This window comes from Mytilus edulis, chromosome 5, assembly GCF_963676685.1.
Source record: "Mytilus edulis chromosome 5, xbMytEdul2.2, whole genome shotgun sequence".
NCBI lineage: Eukaryota > Metazoa > Mollusca > Bivalvia > Mytilida > Mytilidae > Mytilus > Mytilus edulis.
Window position 1 is genome coordinate 37,741,783 of NC_092348.1, and position 22,449 is coordinate 37,764,231.

Genomic DNA, 22,449 nt, shown 5'->3' on the forward strand with positions numbered 1-22,449 from the left:
CAGAATAAAGTGTCTTGAAACAATTTATATATCATATTCTTACACTTTTATAATTAACCATGACGGTTTTTTTTTTAACTTTATAGACATTTCGCTTGCAGTTCATTCAGTACTGTTCATTACACACATTAGTTATTAGTATTATGTTTATGACTATATAGGTAACACGCAACTACTGAACATAGAATAAACAGATATGGTAAACTGAAGGCAAATGGTTATAACAAGAATGAATGTGTATTCAATTGATAAGTCTGAAAATGACAAAAAGACTGAAAAATTACACAAAGTGCAATGCATTTTTTTTTTAAAAAGGTTACTAAAAGAGGGACGAAAGATACCAGAGGGAGAATCAAACTCATAGATAGAAAATAAACTGACAACATCATGGCTAAAAATAAAAATATTAATGGACAAATAATATAACAGAAGACACAGCATAGAAAACTAAAGACTCAGCAACACGAACCCCACCAAGAAATGGGGGAGATATCAGGTGCTCCGGAAGAATAAGAAGATCCTTCTCCACATGCGACACTTGTCGTGTTGCTTATGTTATTACGAATCTTGATAGTCTCATGGTATGACAAAAATGAACTATACCTGTCCTAAGTCAGGAATCTGATGTACAGTAGTTGTCGTTTGTTTATGTAATATACACGTGTTTCTCGTTTCTCGTTTTGTTTATATAGATTAGACCGTTGGTTTTCCCGTTTGAATGGTTTTACACTAGTAATTTTGGGGCCCTTTATAGCTTGTTGTTCGGTGTGAGCTAAGGCTCCGTGTTGAAGGCCGTACTTTAACCTATAATGGTTTACTTTTTAAATTGTTATTTGTATGGAGAGTTGTCTCATTGGCACTCACACCACATCTTCCTATATCTATCTATTGTCCTTGTTTCACTACTTTACAAGATGCCGGTGATTTAGAGCTTAACATATTACATATGTTTGTTCAAATGCAAGCATAATGAACAACTACTGGAGAAAGAGAGCAAAAAAACTACAATATACATTTGTGATATGTAAATACAACTGCATAGTAAATATTTTTGACTTTGAGGTTTTCACTGTGATTATTTGTTGTGATTTTTTATGTTGTGAATGGTTTCTTGTTGATGTGTGTCCTTTAGTATAATTTGTTTAACATTCTGAAAGGGGGCAACACTTACTGTAACTTGAATATACATTTCTAATTTACAGGTGGTCTTGATATAACAGTATCGCGATCGACGTATTCAGCAATAGCTGGCGATTCTATTGTTACCATACTGTGTAATATAAACGGCACACCACCGGCTATTGCATGGGATTGGACAAAAACTTCAATTACTGGAGGAAATTCGGAAATAATATCTCAAGGGACAAATAATGCACGAAGACAAGTTGTCAGTTCTGCAACGAAACCAAATTTAAATATATATAGCATTACAGAGAACGATGAAGGTATCTATAGATGCAGAGCAAGTAATGGGAAGCAACAGTATATTAGTGATCCTATAACACTAAAAGTGCAAGAAGGTAATATGTTCGTAGTTTAAATTCAAAAACTCCCATTCAGTCATTTATTAGAGTAAACAAATCTGCATGAACATAAGTGCACAAACTTGGAGGCGCATTACTGTAAACAAAAGACCTAATAGACGTCTTCATGTATTCATCAGGCTCTAGTATTAAGATATGAATTTTGACTTAATAAAACATGTAAAAGGCCGATTAAATTGACATCTCAAAGATTGTTTTATAAAAAAAAAGACGTGAAATATTTTCTAATAAAATTGAATATGGAAATGGGGAATGTGTCAAACAGACAACAACCCTGCCAAAGAGCAAACAACAGCTGAAGGTCACCAATGGGTCTTCAATGCAGCAAAAAAAAAACTCTCCCATCCGGATGCGTGCTTCAGCTGGCCCCTAATCAAAAGTGTATACTTGTTAAGTGATACGTTATACTAAACTCCGAAAAAGACACAAGAAACTAAAATTAAAAATCATACAAGACTATCAAAGGCCCGAGGCTCCTGACTTAGGACATGCGCAAAATTGCGTCGGGGTTTAACATGTTTTTAAATGCCTTTTAATCAGTTATCAGTCATTAGTCTTTTTCGAATATGACCTCACGTTAACATTGTTATGTGTAGCTATTTTGGTGTTTATGATAGTTTCAATCGGTCTTTGATGGATATTCCTCATCGTTGCAAAATTTCCACGTCTCCTGATTTTAATATGTTTCATAAAAAGACATTTGTTACATTTATTAGTTCAAAAAGACAAAGTTTCCATTCTGGTACCGGTCTTTTTGTCAAACATTTCTCCTCCGTTTTTTGTACAATTATTGACCATTGATGCTTCAGATATTTTTTTCTTGGTAAACATTTTATCTTCGTGGACGTTTTGTTGATGTATATTCAAATTCGTATTATTCACTCATTGCTTAAAAATGTACCTTTGGCGCGCAAATTGGACCAATGTATTTGTAAAGCCAACTGAAGTTTAATGTAGCAATTAAATATAGAAATAAGATGCAGTGATATGAATGCCATCAAGATAACTCTATTCAAGTTACAATGTGTAAAAAGTATGAAATTACCTTTCTAGGACATGCTTCAAGAATTAATTATTATAATAACATTCGTCTTTATACGCCAGTGTGTGGGAAGTAGTATGGTACTTGTATTGTTCGTTCGTCGGTCCGTGTGTCCGTCCATCTTTCTATTAATCTGTAAGTGCGTCCGTCTTTCCGTCTCGTCAACAGGTTGGTAAATAATTCAAAATTATTTACCTAGTTTGTATGTTGATCCACTGACTTTAATTTGCTAATTATATGTAAAAATATTGTCTGATACTGTACATGTCTGAAAATTAAAGCACAGTGAAGGTGGTACGCCAAAAATAACGAACAGACTGTTATTATAAAGCTGAATGATTAGCAGATACGATCAATACCAAATGTTACTACAATAGATACAGTAAACAACTTTGATGGTCCATTTGATAATTTTGACTTTTCCATTTTTTACACTACAAATCAGTAAGTCTGAAATGACCTATATTTGTACTCGACTGTACTTATTTTTACTCGACCAGTCTGAATTGGTCTGAAATTTACTCATGTTACTTGATAACACTCGACTTTAGTCTGTACCATACTTTATAGTCTGAACTTGTACTGAACCATTTTAAACGCGTCTGAACCATGCTCGACCTAGTCTGGACCATGATTCACCTATTCTACACCATACTCGACCTAGTCTGAACCATACTCGACCTAGTCTTAACCAACGTAGACCTATTTGTTGGTATCTAAATATACATTGTACTTTATCAATTTAGGAACTGGAAATTTGAACAACGATTTCAAATTATAAATGTATCTATTATAGCATTTACACTAAAATTTCACAATAAACATAACATTACTTCAACACCATATTTATCCACAGTTACACATATATATATAACATGTTTAACATTTTAAATGAAAATAAAACAAGCTGATCAAATTATCTCAAAGCTGAATTGTGACTAATATTTCAATGTTATTCAAATATTTTGAAGCAATCAGCTATATTTTATGGTTACTGGACTATTTAAATTATTTATACTTAAGCCTAGTATAGATCTATGGTTCAGTTGAGTAAAGTAAATAATGCAGTGATACAGTTTTTTTTTTTAATAAAATACATATATATTAAATAGTGTATAAAGCAACTTATTCAATTTTTAAAAAAATGACACCATTGTTTTGTAAAACCATGAATTTATATAATCATTATAACTAAACTTCCATAGCAATTTTGAAAAATTAAGATTAAAAAACCCATGCCAAGCAAGAACGGTTTAAGACTGTTTCAGACTTGTCAAGTAATACTTCAGACTATTTTTAATGTCAAAGATAAGGGTCAAGTACAAATCAGTACAATCGAGTACGGTTAAGACTAGGTTCGAGTAATGTCAAGTCAAATTCAGACCAATTTAGACTGGCCGAGTAAAATGAGTACAGTCGAGTACGGATATAGGCCATTTCAGACTGTAACTGGTCTGTAGTGTTATTACACGCCATAACACAATCTTACCAAACAAAATATGTTTTATTTTTTTTATATAAAAATATCGTTTTAAGAAAAATATTGCGGATGTACTTAATTATCTCTAGTTGAGAAATTCAACAACTCTTGCCGTTATATTGATGATATTTTTTCGTTAACAAATCAACATTTCTCTAAAATTGATATGAATATTTCAGTTGCAAAAAGAAAATTCCACTCAGCAGTTTACATTTCTCTCCTTATTTTAGTGAGCTTTTCTCATCACTTGTCGTCCGTCGTCGTTAACTTTTACAAAAATCTTCTCCTCTGAAACTACTGGGCCAAATTTAACCAAACTTATCCACAACTATCATTGGGGTATTTAGTTTAAGAAATGTGTCCGGTGATCCGGCCAACCAACCAAGATGGCCGCCATGGCTACAAATAGAACATAGGGGTAAAATGCAGTTTTTGGCTTATAACTCAAAAACCGAAGCATTTAAAGCAAATCTGACGGGGTAAAATTGTTTATCAGGTCAGGATCTATCTGCCCTGAAATTTTCAGATTTTTGTTGTTGGGTTGCTGCCCCTGAATATGTAATTTTAAGGAAATTTTGCTGTTTTTGGTTATTATCTTGAATATTATTATAGATAGAGAAAAACTGTAAACAGCAATAATGTTCAGCAAAGTAAGATTTACAAATAAGTCTAATGACCAAAATGGTCAGTTGACCCCCTTAGGAGTTATTGCCCTTTTTAGTCAATTTTTAACCATTTTTCGTAAATCTTAGTAATCATTTAGAAAAATCCTCTCCTCTGAAACTACTGGGCCAAATTTAACTAAACTTGTCCAAAATCATCATTTGGGGTATCTAATTTAAAAAATGTGTCCGGTAACCCGGCAAACCAACCAAGATGGCCGCCATGGCTAAAATAGAACATAGGGGTAAAATGCAGTTTTTGGCTTATAACTCAAAAACCAAAGCATTTAAAGCAAGTTTTTAAATGTAAAACTTAACCGTACTGAATATTATTGTTATACTAATATGCAAATTGTGTAGTACAGCTAGGAGATAACTGTATTGTATTTTAAGCTCCGACGGCATCAATTCTTGATTTGATGGTCGCTAATTAAGTGTACGGGTATTTGCGACCATTAAATCACCAATTGATGCGGTTGGAGCTTTATATACAATACTGTTCTATTTCTCCATTCTAATGAAACTGACAGAAAACAACGTTAAATCATGTATTAATAATCTGTCATATGTAGTCTGCGCTTGTGCGTACGTTCCATAGCATCAATTGTCAATTGGTGCCATCAAAATTAACGTTCTATATGTTGTTGCATTAGAACATGTCGATATTTTGCATGCACAAAGCCATGTTGTTTTACTTAATCCACAGGGTGTTGGATGTGAAAATATTGCTACTAAGTCTTTAATGCATATTATTTGAAATGTAAGTTGTTTCTGGCTGTACACTATTTTAGCATCCTTGAGAAAAGTTCCAGGTGAACCTCAAACAAAAAGCGCGTTAGAAGTTGAAGAAGGAAGAACAATTATTCTTACATGCAGTTCTACTGGAGGAAATCCTGCACCATCAGTTGTTTGGTTGAAAGATAGTATGCTAATTAATACTGGTACTAACTCATCCATATTTGGAAATGTGACAACAACAACATTAACCTTTGTAACGACTGCATATGACAATATAGAGGTATACGAATGTCAGGCGGATAATGGTTTTCTCCAGAGACCACTTGTAAAAACTACATATCTACTTTTTAGCCGTATGTATTGTCATTTCTGTATATAAATAAAGGCAACAGTAGTATACCGCTGTTCAAAACTCATAAATCCATGGACAAAAAACAAAATCGGGGTAACAAACCAAAACCGAGCGAAACGCATTAAATATAAGAGGAGAACAACGACACAACACCGAAACGCAACACACACAGTAACAGACCAATCATCAGACAAAACACCACGAGAATAACAAATGTAACATGAAAACCAAATACATGAATTTGGGATAGACAAGTACCGTGCCACGTCTTATCTCAATATCTCAAAAATAAGAGAAAACACAAACGACTCAACGTTAAAATGCAACACAAAGAGAAACGAACAATATTATAACAATGACCATCTTCCTGACTTGGTACAGGACACTTTTAAAGGGGAATAAAAGTGGTGGGTTGAACCTGGTTTTAAGGCATGCCAAACCTCGCACTTTAATGGCAAAGTTAAATACAACACCGAAACGACAACACAACACCACAGGACCACAACACAAACAAACAGGAGAACATATTAGACACAGAAAAACATGATTAATAGATAACAAAAAGCATCAGGTCCAAAATTCAATACGCCAAAAACGCGCCTTGCCCACACAAGACTCACCAGTGACGCCCAGATATAAAAGATCGAACGTGAAAAAAGTACAAAGTTGTACAGCACTGAAGATCAAAAGTTGAAAAGGTTTCGCAAAATACGGCATTGTTTTTATGCCCGGGATAAGAACATTCTTATTATATAGAACAATTCATGCTATTGCAAACAGTAAATTTTATCAAATGAATATGAAAGAGATATACACAAAGAAACTAAAGTATTAACTAATTACAGAAAACTAAACCTGAATACATAACGCCTAGATATAAAAGATCGAACGTGAAAAAGGTACAAAGTAGTACAGCACTGAAGATTAAAAGTTGAAAAGGTTTTGACAAATACGGCATTGTTTTTATGCACGGGATAAGAACATCCTTATTATATAGAATACTTAATGCTATTGCAAACAGTAAAAGTTAACAAATGAATATGAAAGAGATATATATAATGAAACTGAAATATTAACTAATTACAGAAAACTAAACCCAAGTTTATCACAAAATAGACACACATCCGAATCAGTCCAAGCGTCAACGTAATTAAAAAAAATTGTGACGTCACATACGATGGCGAAAAGGCAGAAACGTTATGCCACATTTGAATTTATGAAATTTAGAAACAGCATGACGTCACATATGAAAAACTATCATTCAAAAATGAGATAGAATTAGGATTGATTTAGAACTAAATACTGATAATTCATTTAAACAAAATGCATATTGCAATACTTATTAATAGCAATTAACTGTAATATATATATGTCCAGTTTGTTATGAATCCAACTTCAAACGTAAATAATCGTACAAAATTTAATATAATTATTAAAGAGGAGGTGGTTAATTTTTCTATACGTCATACCTAAATATATAATAAGAAGACGTCAACACATTTGACAAAATCTGATGAGAATTACAAATATAACATTAAACATGTAAACTAAATACATGAATTTGGGATAAACAAGTACATAAACACGTCTTATAGTAATGCGAATTCACATTCAGCAAAACGGTCACAATCGGGAATAAGTCACGTTTGGTAATTAAAAGATTAGACGACATAATGACAAACCACAATCTACCATGTGGTAAAAATGTCCTTAGCTAGTTTGGTTAAGGAGACATTATATGGATCAACCAATTCGTGATGGTGTCCATAAAATTTACGGAGTGTCAATTTTAATCTGTCCTCCTCATAACTTTGTTGGAGCAGTTTCTGCGTAAGGAGCACACTCCTGTATATGAAGTCCGTATAGTGTGAACAAGCACGTGAATAACGTATCAATTGTGATATGTAAACACCATACGAAGGGGCAGAGGGTATGTTACTGCTGAGAAATGGGAAATTGATAATTGGGAAGTTGAAATCGTCCCGTTTATCATAGATTTTTGTGTGAAGTCGTCCATCTACGTCAATATTGAGGAAAAGATCAAGGTATGAAGCAGTCCTTCTAGTATCAGTAGTATCCTTAATTTCAAGTTCACTGGGATATATGAGATGTAAGTATTGGCTGAAGTATGGGTTGTTCAACGATAAAACATCATCAATATATCGAAAAGTAAAATTAAAGAATTTCGCAAGGTGCTTTTTCTTTTTGTCTTTTAGAAGGTTCTGAATAAATTCTGCTTCATACGAATACAAAAACAAATCAGCCAGCAGGGGTGCACAATTAGTACCCATTGGAATACCGACTGTCTGTTGAAATATAAATCCTCCAAACTCAACAAATATATTGTCGATCAAAAAGTCCAGCATTTTAATAATATCATCTTCAGTATATTTTCTGGAAGATTCAGTGTGATTCTTCACAAAATATGAAGTATTGTATCCCAAAACAAGAAATTTGTATCTACGATTCCCATTTTTATAGAAAAAGCTCTGTTTTATGAGTTGGTGAAGTCGATCTTTCAACTGAGCATGGGGAATAGTAGTATATAGCGTAGAAAAATCAAAAGTTTTTATGTTGCTGCAAAATTGCAAAGATTGTGATCGAAGGTTAAGCAGTAGATCTTTCGAATTTTTGAGAATCCACATCTGGTTAACACCACTGGTAGAATATATCTCCTCACAATATTTTTGAAGCCCATCTTTAACTGTAGAAAGAATAGTAGTCAATACTTTAGAAATATGTTTAGTCGAACATTTTGAAGACCCAGCTATGTATCGTTCTTTATATGGAGTTTTGTGTAATTTAGGTATCCAGTATAATGAGGGCAAGTTTTCTTCGTTTTCTTTGATGTTGATACCAAAAGAAAGAAGGACAGATTTATGATTTTGTAAAATTTCATCCTTGGTAAATGATGTTAAAGAATATGTAGGATTACCAGTAGTTTGATCAATTCCAAGCTCTGTAGTGAGACATTGCAAATAATGTTTTTTACATATGAAGACAATATTATTGGAGGCTTTATCTGCCGGAACAACGACATATTTGTCATGCAAAGAGGATAAAGCATCCACAACCTCCGGATTCTTGAAAGGGTTAGAAACTCTTGTACTCATATTACATCTTAGTTTTTGTATGCGCCTCTGAATGCATGATCGAATAGCTTTGATCCATTCAGACAAAGTGTCCAGTTCGGGTTCGTCTGGTTCGCGCTTTATCCATTTTCTTGCATAGTCCTCAACTGCATCCATCAGTAACTTGAAATTCTTTTTCCAGTTGATGGGCTGGGGGATTCTATACTTTGGTCCCTTGGCTAGCAACTCTCTTAGTTGTTTATTGGTAACAATACCAAGGTCACCAGTAATAATATGACCAGCTGGACTATAATTGTATTGAGAAGATGCACATGAGCAATCCGGAGGCTTGGATTTTGTATCTTTGAGGTTAAAATCCTCTAAAACTCTCTTGTGGTTGAAAATCTCTGATGCAATAGACTTGGTGTAAATATAAGAAATAACAGGTGTAGCTTTATTTTTGAAGTAATCAGGTATAGTTTTTTGTACAGATTTTTGATGAAAAATATTGCCAATATTTACAGCATCTAAACCTTTATTGGCGAATTCTACCTTAAAAAAGTAACGCTTTTCCTCACTATTGGATGTAGTCAATACGGGTTTAAATAGTCTATGGTTAGCAATGTCCATGATAATTGCAACTAATCTATACAAAACAGAACGAGAATCAGTAACGGAAGTATTTTTGGCATCTTGAAATAGTAAAGAAAGTTTTGACAATGAAATCTATTCTGTTACATCTCCAATTTTTTGTTTTATTAATTTTGTTTTATAAATTTTTTGGGGGTTTAGAAGCTCTTTTGGTAACGTGTAAGCCTATGTTACGTGATGAATACTAATCTTTATCTGTCATATGTCTTCCGATCGATAGATGTGTATGACGATGTTATGAAACATTAAATCGTTTAACCCATGATTAAACTATACACGGAAAAAGGTTGTAACAAATTATGGCTATGCTTATATGGAAATTTAAAGACGGAGGGCAATACGCAAAAGTGTTTTAGCGCCATAGGAATATTCATACCCATCAGTCGGAGACCAATGCAACCGGCAGCGCCACGGAAGTAATTAAGTACACCAAAAGACTTTCTACGAAATAGAAAGCAAAAGCCTGAAAAACAAAAATTACAGCGGCCTATCTCGGGTGTCGTCATGAAGCTCGAGTAAGGCAAACTCTGTTATAAGTCTAATTCGGTGATTCAAAGCTGGAACAAAACAGGACGTAAAATATTTGTTGTCGTTTGCGAAAAAATACTCCGTAACAGTCGACCGATTGCTATTGACATCCGTGAAATTTTTGAAGTGATTACCTCAACTGTACAACTTAGAAACCTTGAATTATTTGCTTAACATCTAGCTTAATTAGGAGACCTCTATCACGGATAAACAACTCTGAAATATCGTAGATAAATTCCGGAATATATTACCTTAGCTCTATTTGGCAAAACCTGTAGGAATTTTAGTCCTCAAAGCTCTTCAAATTCGTACTTTATTTGGCCTTTTTAACTTTTTTTGATTCGAGCGGCACTGATGAGTCTTTTGTAGACCAAACGCTCATCTAGCTTAAATACTAAATTTAATCCTGGTATCTAATGGGTTTATTGCTCAATCTGTACACGGATGTTTATTCTAGAAGTTGACATATTTACAATATTTACATATAAACATGATTAAAATATAAAAAAAAACATTCAGAAACTAAAACCAAATACAGTTTCCAGATAAACAAACACAACAACTTATTACTCATGAAATGAATAAAATTGTTTAGATTTCATTATAAATAAAACAATTATAAAAAATACTATCAAAACGCAAAAAATATAAGCTGAATGTTTTTAAGTTGGTTGAAACCGACAGCATACCTCTTAAAGGTCAAAATTACAAATTAATATTTTAATTTATATTAGATCTTTAGTTCTATTGTTTTTATACATTCTTGCTTCCAACAAACCTCCAGGTCAACCAATAATTACTGGATCACAACGCTATAATTTAGGAGATACGGTAACATTATCTTGCAGTTCAACAGGTGGAAATCCTTTACCTACAGTGAATTGGCTGAGAGATGACAATGTTATCACAACTGGTATAAGTAGATTTTCGGGTAGTGAGGTGGCAAGAATAACGTTGACGTTTGTTGCTGGTTTAGAAGACCACCTTGAAGTGTTTGAGTGTCAGGCTCATAACGACTACTTACAGAACCCTCTTGCGTCGACAACATATATTGAATTATATTGTACGTATACGCTTACAGTATTGCAGAAGATGTTAACAAAAGTAACTTTTGTGACATTATACATTCGTTGCAAAATCTTTTATTACATTTTATACAACTGACCAATACAACAACAGGTGCACTGCTTATTCGTTTATACGACGTTTTGATATTGGAGAATATTTAAGTTATTTCGTCTGATCTGTAATTTTACCGATTGTTTCCTTGTCCCCATTTTGACATTTAAGTGAATGTTATTTCACATGACTATGCTGCTTTCATAGCAAGGGATAATTATCCTGTCGACACATCTGGTCTAGCTTCTGTCGGAGGAAATGCGATTCTCTAAATGTATGTCTCTTCCTTAAAAGATTAAGACATCGGTAAACCTGTGTTGCCTTAATAAATTTAATTACGAGACAGCTGTTTTAAACAGAAGTATAATTATTTGGGGGAAATAATTATAATTTTTTTATAAATAAAACATGTAAAAGAATACACGCGAATGTTTGTGTTCAATAAAATGCAATAATGATGTTTGCATACTAACAAATATTGATAACTAACAAAATAAATGAATGCAAAGTATTAAGGTATATATGTAAGGTCATTATGTATCAACGTTTATGTTTAATGTTTCATAATTGTATCTGTCCAGTTGCTCCAAGGGTTCCAACACTGACCGGTCCTTCAACCCTTATTTCTGGATCTTCTGGAAAATGGACTTGTTCCTCAGCGAATGGATACCCTGCTCCGATCTTATCAATGAGAATCCAAGATAGGCAATATACAAACGAGATAACTGTACTACAGTCATATGATATCATTGACAAAAGTTATACTGTAGCTGGAACATTGAATTTAGTTCCATCAATTGACAAAACTGGACAAGATCTTTGCTGTGATGTTATTTATCTATTTGGTAACAATGATCCGCAATCTACTTGCTTGCAGTTGACAATAAATGGTATGTTGGATCATATTTTGTATTAAAGGTGAATTTTACAACATTCAGATTGAAATAACATGATAAAACAAATATCTGTCAAAATTAAAAATAGGGTTTTATTTTATTTTATTTGTTTTTTTTATTGTTTTTTTTTTTTTATATTAAACATATTTTATTAACAATCATCTGTTACATCAACCTCAGTTGCCCAGGGAAGCAACTACGGGGCCCAGTATTTTACAGTCTCATTTGTCGGGGGAAAAGCAAATGGGAAAAAAAACTCTCACTATAAATTATTAACATCAACCTTTTTAAATATTATCATCTATCCTTGAACAAATGTACATGCACCTGCAATCATTATCGATCTATATATCTATACCTCTCACCATATATTTTTTTCATTTGGATAGTATCGATCTAAAATTGTAACTAATTGATGCGCTTTAGAATACAAAATGCAAATCACATTATGACCACTTTGTCGACTGAGCGGATCGGACGAGTTCGACGGGCTCAATGTTGTGTACTGCAGAACATGTTTGTAAATATTACTGTGATGAACATATAGTTATCGTCCAATCGAGTATTAGTATCTTTATCACAAAAAATTTAATGTTTGTTGAATTTTAGAATTCCTGTCAGAGTATATACTGTAATGTTGATCATCAATGACCTCTTTAGCGTTTTTTCAATGCTTCAAGTGTCATAAAGCACTTGATACAGATTATAAGTCATTTATAGCACGCCTCTTGATCCACCTTCATCCGAACAATCATACCGACCATTTGAAAGTCAAAGAAATATAAACCAAAAAATTAAAGAGGTCTATGAGTAAAAAATGAGTTACAATTATTAGAAAAATCCACCGTATAATAATTTTGTCTTCAGGAGACGAAATATTAGTTTCTTCATATTTTGAAAATTTATCTACAGATTTAATTTTTAAAAATATATATGTTCGCTATAAATCATGACAATACCGAACCTATCACTACTGAGCTGGTGATACCCTCGGAAACTTATATTTAACCATCAGTGGTAACGATCATGTGTAGTAAAAGTTGATAGATTACATACATTCAAAACGTTTTTCTGGATCAGCCTTCATAATAATTGAAACCATATACACGATAATAAACGGTCATATTACAATATGCTCTTGTATATCATTTATATTTCATTATCTTGAAATACCATATATGGGTATTTTTTTCACTTTGTGAATCTCTAAATCATTATATAGGAAATAAAACTGTAAATATAATCGTTGAAAAAACTTTGAAAAATAAAATAATAATTTGCAGATGAAGACGAAGACAATATCATAATCTATGTTGTGATTGGAATTTTGGCAATGCTAGTTCTATTTGTTGTTCTACTTGTTGTTATGATACGATACAGAATAGGTATGTTTACTAAATTCCTACTTTATATATTTACAATCAATTATACCATGTTAGCTTATTACCATATTTTAAAATAAACTTTATTTTACTTAATATTTTTGAAAGTACAGAAGCTTTATATACTCTTAAATTCGTCGTTTCAAAATCTAATGTATTCTGGGTAATATGTTCAAAAGCGTAAACCAAAAAGTTGCAATTGGTTCAAAACGTGATAAACAGTAAATTCTGCTATGAAATGACATAACGTTATTTTCATTTTGGTGAGATTACTCACAGACTTTTAGATTCCGAAAAGACGAATTGTACATCATGTCAATAGATGTGTAATGATTCACCTTTTAACAAAATATTATTTCTAATATAAAAATAAGGTAAATTTGAAAATTTAATGGATCGAAATATATCACGGTTAACTTTGGTCTTATTTTGTAGATAAATGTAATATCCTTTGATTAAGGCATGTCGTAGAGTGCCAAAGTGGTTCAGATTTTTGAAAACTGCGGTCAAAGGTCAGAATGGGGAATTTTAAAAAATCGCAAATTTTAGACATTTTGGACAAATTCCCGGTAGTCTCTCATGCTAACTGAGAATTTTTTTTCGATGGATGCATGCGCTAAGAATACTCCACAAATACAGCTAGTCATATTTATGTCTGATTACACAGGGATTAGTGATACATACCCTCGCTTGCAACATGTAAGACAATGAAACAAATATCTTTATCAACGAAAATTATCGACAAAAAATATTCATAATTAAGATTTAGCTATGCAATGATATATGGTCAACTATCACGGTAGTCTCTCATGCTAACTGAGAATTTTTTTTCGATGGATGCATGCGCTAAGAATACTCCACAAATACAGCTAGTCATATTTATGTCTGATTACACAGGGATTAGTGATACATACCCTCGCTTGCAACATGTAAGACAATGAAACAAATATCTTTATCTACGAAAATTATCGACAAAAAATATTCATAATTAAGATTTAGCTATGCAATGATATATGGTCACCTATAAAGATATTTTTGGGGAAGTTATGTTAAAATGCAATAAGGACAGAGGAGAAATAAGACATGATAAGAACTGTAAAGTTAACACCCGGTCCATGATTTTATAAACAAAAATGTTTAAAATTCTTGGCTGAATATTTAAACTTAAAAGGATGTTAGAACTACAAAAATTAGTCTTTATGTTCATGATACTGTAGTATAAGTTTTTTTTTATATTTATTAATAAATAAATCAGTACTAGACCAATAGCACATTGAGAAGATGTGTCCCCCTTTTAATTGAATATTTGTAAAATTTATATTCAATAAGCTGTATTGCTTACGAATAAAAGATTATTATTATATTTTATAAAACAATGAATGACATGTTAGTCTTTTGTTCATGTGGTTCATAAATGTTACTCGTTTATATAAATTAGACCGTTGCAATGGTTTTACATTACTCATTTTTTGGAGCCCTTCTGTTCGGTGTGAGCCAAGGCTCCATTTTTAAGACCACACTTTGACCTATAATGATTAACTTTAACAAATTATAACCTGGATGGAGAGTTGTTTCATTGGAACTTACACAGCTACTTTTTCATAGGTACTATTTATGTACTAAAAATCTGTAGTACTGGAAATCTACTTTTAATATTCAGTACTATTTTGTTACTTTAAAATTATTATAATATTTAGGTACCTGTATTTTACAGTACTCTAATTTTAATTGAAATTTAAGTACTACAGCTGTTTGGTTACTTCCGTTACTCATGTAACATTTTCAGCATTTTGAAAGTTTTTCTTTGTTAAATCTCTAAAAATTATGATTTTCAAACATGGAATACTGTGATCACTGTTGGTATTTTTTCTGTACCAAAATATTTCGTACAAATCAAGTACTGTAAAATACAAGTACCTAAATATTACAACAATTTTAAAATCAAGAAATAGTACTAAATATCAAAAGTAAATTTCTAGTACATCAGATTTTTAGTACAGAAATAGTACCTATGAAAAAGTAGCTGTGTATACCATATCATCTTATATCTATAAACAATGGAAGATATAGCAGACTTGAAATCCCGATAGATATGTGAACTACAAACAAAGGTTCACAGGGATATTACGCTGTCTATGTCTAATACACAAAAAAACTAACATAATACACAAAAAACTAACATAATACACAAAAAACTAACATCATCAACATGCACATCAATTTGAAAAGGTAACGGAATACTAGAATAAAAGTTGGATGTCATTGCATGGCGCCGACAATACTCATGAGTTTATTCAGTCCACCATGAACTGATTGACCATTGCTTCTGGGGTCATTTTAATGCGCGGTAAACTGATTTTCACTGCATCATAAGTGTCAATATAAAAACCCGCTAGAATGACAAATTTTGATACATGCATGTTTTCCCAGACCCCTTGTAATTGTCGTCTTTTTCCAATTTCGATTACAGAAGACGTGACGCATCATGTATGAGCGCGAGCTGCTGTTAATGTGCAAGACATTAGGAGTCAAATAACTTTGTAAAACTTGCATATGTCGTGAATAGTTTAAAACTGTCTTGTGGCTTTTGGTTGAAGAAACGCCTCCAGTCTAAAATCACAATTTATCATGTTTTACATCTGAGGAAAAGGCCTAATTAGAAATAAAACATAACTTCATGATATTAATATGATGCAACCCCTGGAATAACTTTTCAATATCTGTTCATTGGCAAAAAGAGGCGGCAGAATAATTCTCATATCTGCCACTTCAGTCACTTACCGATTCTACACAAAATTGCTTCACATTCTATATATTTTGAAAAGATCCCGCTAGAAATATTTCGTCATGTTCTTGCAAATCAAAATAATTGTAGTGCGATGGTGCATAGTTACAAATTTACCTACAAATCTTATCAACTCATGTTTATTTTCGTGTGCACATAAAACTTGTTACAATATCTAATTGATCTTCCCTTTGATGCCCTTGATAGCTGACTATGCGGTATGGCATTTTCTTTTTGTTGAAGGTCGTACGGTAATCTATAGTTGTAAACATCTGTGTCATTTGGTCTCTTGTGTGAAGAGTTGGTCAATTGGCAGTCAAACCTCATCTTCTTTTAATATACACCAATGTCCGATGTAAGGGGAGGGTTGGGCACCCGTTGACATCTTTAACCTCGCAAAATTCTGTATGTGGCTGTCCCAAGTCAGGAACCTAATATTCAGTTGTCATTTGTTGCTGTTACATTTTTGTTGTTCGTTTACTATTTTGTACATTAATTATGCTGTTGTTTTTCTCGTTTGAATTGTTTTACATTTGTCAATTCGGGTCCTTTATTGCTGACTATGCGGCAATAGTTGTAAATGTATATGTGTTCATTTTATATTTTATTTTTGTGGAGATTTGTCTAACTGGAAATCATACTACTTTTTTATGGGTTTAAAGCAGTCATTGGCCAAATCTCGATAACTGTTGTACCATTTTACATAAAGGCTTTGGCATCTATCTGATCAGGGATGTACAGCTTTTTCATAAAGGAATATCACACACTCAGCTATAGTATACATTTCAGAGAGGTTTGAATACATTGTAAAGATATTAATAATTTGAAATTTCGAACGATCGTAAGCAGCTTTTCACAATTTTTTTTTCGCAAAATGTAAGATCTCTAATCAATTGTAACTGGTAAACTATACGACAACGGAAATATTTTGATCTTTCTTTCGTAAACAGATCATCACGTAGACTTTCTAGCAGTTTTTGAAAAGCAACATCATGCCCCGATTAATTTGAAGCATCAGAAGCAAATTATTTTTTATTCAATCAAGTTGTTAACAATGCATGCTGAATGTTGAAGCGGATTGTCCTTGAAGTTATTTATGAAGACAAAATTCATCACTGGATGGTCTGCCTGATAATTTGCGTTATTTAAAACAATATCGGTATGCTCAAATGACTCGACATGCCTTAATTGCTTAGCTTGTTGTATGAATTTTGTCTCCAGAATAGACATTTTATAACAGTCATGGTAATGCCATGAAGCGTTTTTTTTTACGACAGTTGATTCCTTGTTACACGCATATTTTTTTACTAATTCAAATGCATAAAAATGTTTTCTTCTTTGACATGTAAAGCATTAAAACACGATCTAAGCTTATTTACACGTTCTTACTTAATGGAAAAAATTGTGTAAAAATTTACTATTGGTGATATGTATAAGAAATGCAAGATACTTTGACAGACGGTAAAATTGAAAAAAATGTTACATTCATTTGAAAATCGTCCAATTCACTTAAATTATATGTTCATATGATATTAAAGTTTGAAGTCAACTATAAGCTGATACATCACTCTTTTATATGATACCATTATTTTTATGATATCTTCATTGGGGAATTTATTATAAGCGTTCACTTGTTTGAAAATGAAAAATCAAAAATCAAAAAATCACACTTTAACGCGATTTTACAAAAAAAAACTGCACCGTTGGAAAACTCTACGATAGTGCTAAAATGAAAGTATAATGTTTATTCTATCTTCATTTAAATTTTCAGCCGTAAGGTATTTCGGTCCATTAAACTCTTTAAATAAGCGACTTTTCCCGAATTGTCACTCCACTATACTGACTTACTGTGTTACATCATTTTATTTGTTTTAACCGTTCTTAAACAAAAAATGGACACCAATTTTAGTCCGAAATAATTTTTCCGACAATCATTTATGGAAATGTTTTAAATGGAGTTTGAAAACAAGACATATGACAAAAACATTTTAATGTTGTATTTTTCCCAATAATTTCTGTGATTCAAGAGGTATTAGTTAAATAAGAAAAAAATATCGATATTCTGATTTTTTTATTTCACATGGTTAAGACCAAATTTGTTTAACAAACCATTCTTATTGTTTATATATGTTTTGTTTGGCTTACTTAAGATATTTCTGCATTTATTTAAGATTACAATTCACATTTCAGAACAAACAAAAAATATTCGTGATATATAACACACATATATAAATATCGACAGTGTTAAGCAAAGTTCTTGTATTCTCTTGATGTTGCTGTAAATGAACACATTTATGATATAAATTTCGTGTTGACGTTTATTACATTTGTAATATCAAATCAATCGTAAATGTGTTAAACATGTACACATGTAGTTGTTAAAAGTTGATCAATTCGATCAGAACTGTATCAATGCATAATGTTGGTGTTATTTGTTGGTATAGACTGTGATACGTGCTTTTATTTTTTTAGCTAACTTTTGTTTTCATTTTGTATATTTTCTATGACATTTGCTAAGGAATCATGTTAAAAGCTAAGTTCTGTTGGTGAAAATTAATGCTGAAATTTGAAACTTCAAAAGAAGGGCGAAAGTAACCAAAAAGACGTCCAAACTCATAAGTCGAAAATAGATCATGGCTCAAAAAGAAAAAAAAACACGAAAACAAAAGTACACATGAAACATCATAGAAAACTAAAGACTGAACAACTCAAATCCAGACAAAACATCTCAAGTGCTCCGGAAGGGCAGGAATATCCTGATCGACCTAGATAATTTAACTGATAATATCAAGTGTGTAATCCAGTTCCAACGGATTCATTTTTAGTTCAATTAAAAAATTAAATATGTATACGGGATCTCAATTTAAAACCAATATAGAATTAAAAAAAAACTCGGAAAGCAAGTGATTGCCATTATATTATATGTCTAATGTTTGTGTTTGTTTAACACGGTGTACATGTGTTTAGGTCGAGAGAAAGGGAAAGATAATTCAAAGTGAGTACAAACATTAGAACAAGTTATAACACGTTACAAGTTTCATGCGTCCAAAGCGACGTTCATAGCACAATTTTGAAAAGAAAAGAATGTACAACCATATAAATTATTGACTATATGACGATAAAATCTATTCAGATTGATGATTTTGCAATGTATTTCGCATTGAATAAATGTTTTCAAGATGAAACCGCCGAACATTTTTTTTTTATAACTTATCGCATATTTATAAAAACAAAACTGATAACAATATAGAATAAACTCATTTCGATATGATGTCTTAGTAGACCATTACCATTGAGAAATCATGCCTTTCTAACTAAAACGTTTTGAGTATTCAGCTGTGAGAACACGAAATCAGTATATTTAAAGTATTTGAAGTATCTTAAATCATGCCGGTCAAAGAGATAAAAAATGCTTTCAGTAATGGACAAGTATAACACAAAACCAACGACATTAATCAATTTTACTGAGGCTTTTTTAATTTTCAAGATTAACCATTAAAATACTTATCGTGTATATATATATATATATATATATACAGAGGTATTTCTTTTATTCTAGCAGCAAATACGTATCCCAACAGGCCGCTATTTCAAACCAGCAGGATACTGCAGGTAAAAAGATTCAATAATCTCGTATCATCTACATTTCAACTTCCTCTCCTGTCCGAAAACACCTCATTTATTCGTAATCTGCAGCTACAACGAGACGTGAGATACCAAGGAGCATTCAAAACTCATATTAAGTCGACGGAGCACTGACAACGCAATTAAAATAAGCAAAATCTAAAAAAAAGACGAACAATTACAAAAAAAAAAAACACTACATAGAATAAACTCATCATAGATACCAGGACTAAATTTTGTATATACGCCAGACCCGCGTTTCGTCTACAAAATACTTATCAGTGACGCTACGAGAGTTGGAGCAACATAAACCTAACCAATACAGGAATGCAACCAGGTGCTCCCGGTGGGTAGTTTTTCCTGCTCCATCTGCTGTAAATTGTTGAAGAAGATGACTGAGGTGTGTTTTAGTTCCAATATTCCTTTATACAACTCTTTAAATACGAGGATTGATTTAAAAGTCTGACATAGGTTAATAATAGAATATTCTATAATTTCCAGATACATCATGAGTAATCCTGGCATCAACATCATTAAAGATATTAGGTTTCAAACACTTTTCTGACTACATAAGAATCACTATATCGCTTGAATCAAAACAGTAAGAAGGTCAAGTAGTAAACAAAATAGAAGAGCATTTATGACCGAAACGTTGATGTCTGCTGAATATTAATCTATATTAAAATGACCAGAAAACAACATGATATCACGAGATAGCAAAATACAGATAGTTTTTTGGCACAAATTTAGTACTTAAACAATTTTACATGTTTTTATTTGTTACAGATACTAGTACACATCGAGATCGTGACAGGTACGTGTGTTTTACAAATGCAAAACAATTGAGAATGGAAATGGAGAATGTGTCAAAGAGACAACAACCCGACCATAGAAAAAACAACAGCAGAAAGTATGTCAGATAAGAATTGGTGTATCTTATAAAAAATACAAAAAAAAAAAAAAAAAGAACATGCACAAAATTTGCACGTCCAATAAACAATATACAAGCAGGCGCATCGCGAGTAAACAAAAAAAAAGATACAAAAGAAGAAAAAAATTAAATTATGCTAAACTTACAATAAAATTTCAAGAATAATAAACCGGATCAAATAAATCAGGTTATCAAATGCTTCATTGGTGATCTAACAGGTGATGGTATTTGCAAAGCACCACGCAATCTCAATATAACAAATACATTTCATAATTTGTGTGTAAGTTTCTTAGTATTTGTCACAGAATATGCAGAAAACAGCAATAAATTAGTAATTCGAAAATATGTTTGTTTACAAGTCGTTCTATCTATAAATGTAATCAAGTGTTTCCCGTAATCATTTACCCAACCATGCATAAACACTTTTAATTATGTGACAAGTACACTTGTGATTGATCAAGCATTGTGTTGTGATCTAACGTGAGTAATTACAAATATGCTATAGTACAATTATGATTTCACACTAACGTTTCTGTTTGATTTAGTACATTAATTCTGCTATGGTCTAGGACTACCATGATAATATAATTGGCATTAAATTGCAATCCATATTTACCTATCTCACTGTAGTTAGGGTGTTTGATAATCGAAGTTTCAAGTAATCTACAACTTTTTAACATTGCCGACGTTTTTCTTTATACTTTATCAGTAATAATAAAGAACTAAAATCGAATAATTTAAAAACAAATCTACTATTTATAGAGATAATGAAGGGCTGGATTCAAACAGACGAGAAATGCACGTATATAATACATCACAAGACAATGTAGAATATAGTCATTATTCAACAATACCAGCAGACCATGTGTTTGTGGACCCAAACCATACACACCCCTCCATTTTGAAACAAAACAGTACTAACCTGCAACAGGACACTACTTACTTAGAACCGGAACATTATATTCTGCTGACACCGGACAATGTTTACTTGGAACCGGACCAGACTTACTTTCAACCCATAAGTGGAAACTCAATGACGTCTACAACGTAGTACACATAACAATCAAAATGAAAATTCTGGAGATTTCTTAATGTTTTGTTTGAGTGGAGTAATAATATATGTTGCACATAGAATCAATTTAATTAACAAATATAAATTTTTAAATCGCGATGGAAACATATTTCATTCATTTCTATCATTAATTGATCATACTCTTTTATACTTATGTATGGAATAAATTAACCTCGAACTAACATGTGATTCTGAAATTTTCCAAAATAGAGTGCTTACTATGTAAATTACAAAGTTCCATTACATTAGAACTTTTCTTTTGTCACTCCCAGTCAATTTTCTAAAAAAAAAAAAAAAAAAAGCACTTGACAAGGGATGCATAATACATTTTCTCCAATATACAGACTGGTCAGGATTACTTGTGGTGTTGCTTTGTTCCGCCTTTTAAAACAGTAAGAATCGAACCTGTACATGAGGAAAGGGATACATTGCTTACAGTTCGGTTTTCCAATAAAGGAATCAAGATCAGCAACGTTCTACATTACAAGGAAGTAACATCTAAGATTCCTCTTTATTTATAAAATAAGTCTGTTCCTTTTGTAATCTAGAGTTACATAAACCATTTGGATTTA

General features: G+C 32.1%; 1 protein-coding gene across 2 annotated transcripts in view; it reads left to right on the forward strand.

The window, feature by feature from the left end:
• Positions 1 to 22,449, forward strand: part of LOC139523601 (hemicentin-1-like) — a 327,025-nt gene extending 304,576 nt beyond the window's left edge. For both annotated transcript variants that reach the window (XM_071317738.1, XM_071317739.1), the window contains 9 exons: positions 1,203 to 1,520; positions 5,520 to 5,819; positions 10,835 to 11,131; positions 11,769 to 12,077; positions 13,367 to 13,468; positions 19,218 to 19,245; positions 19,810 to 19,862; positions 20,661 to 20,688; positions 21,568 to 22,449. In XM_071317738.1, coding sequence (XP_071173839.1) covers positions 1,203 to 1,520; positions 5,520 to 5,819; positions 10,835 to 11,131; positions 11,769 to 12,077; positions 13,367 to 13,468; positions 19,218 to 19,245; positions 19,810 to 19,862; positions 20,661 to 20,688; positions 21,568 to 21,856 — 1,724 coding nt within the window. In that variant the 3' untranslated portion in view covers positions 21,857 to 22,449. The remainder of the gene's footprint in view (positions 1 to 1,202; positions 1,521 to 5,519; positions 5,820 to 10,834; positions 11,132 to 11,768; positions 12,078 to 13,366; positions 13,469 to 19,217; positions 19,246 to 19,809; positions 19,863 to 20,660; positions 20,689 to 21,567) is intronic.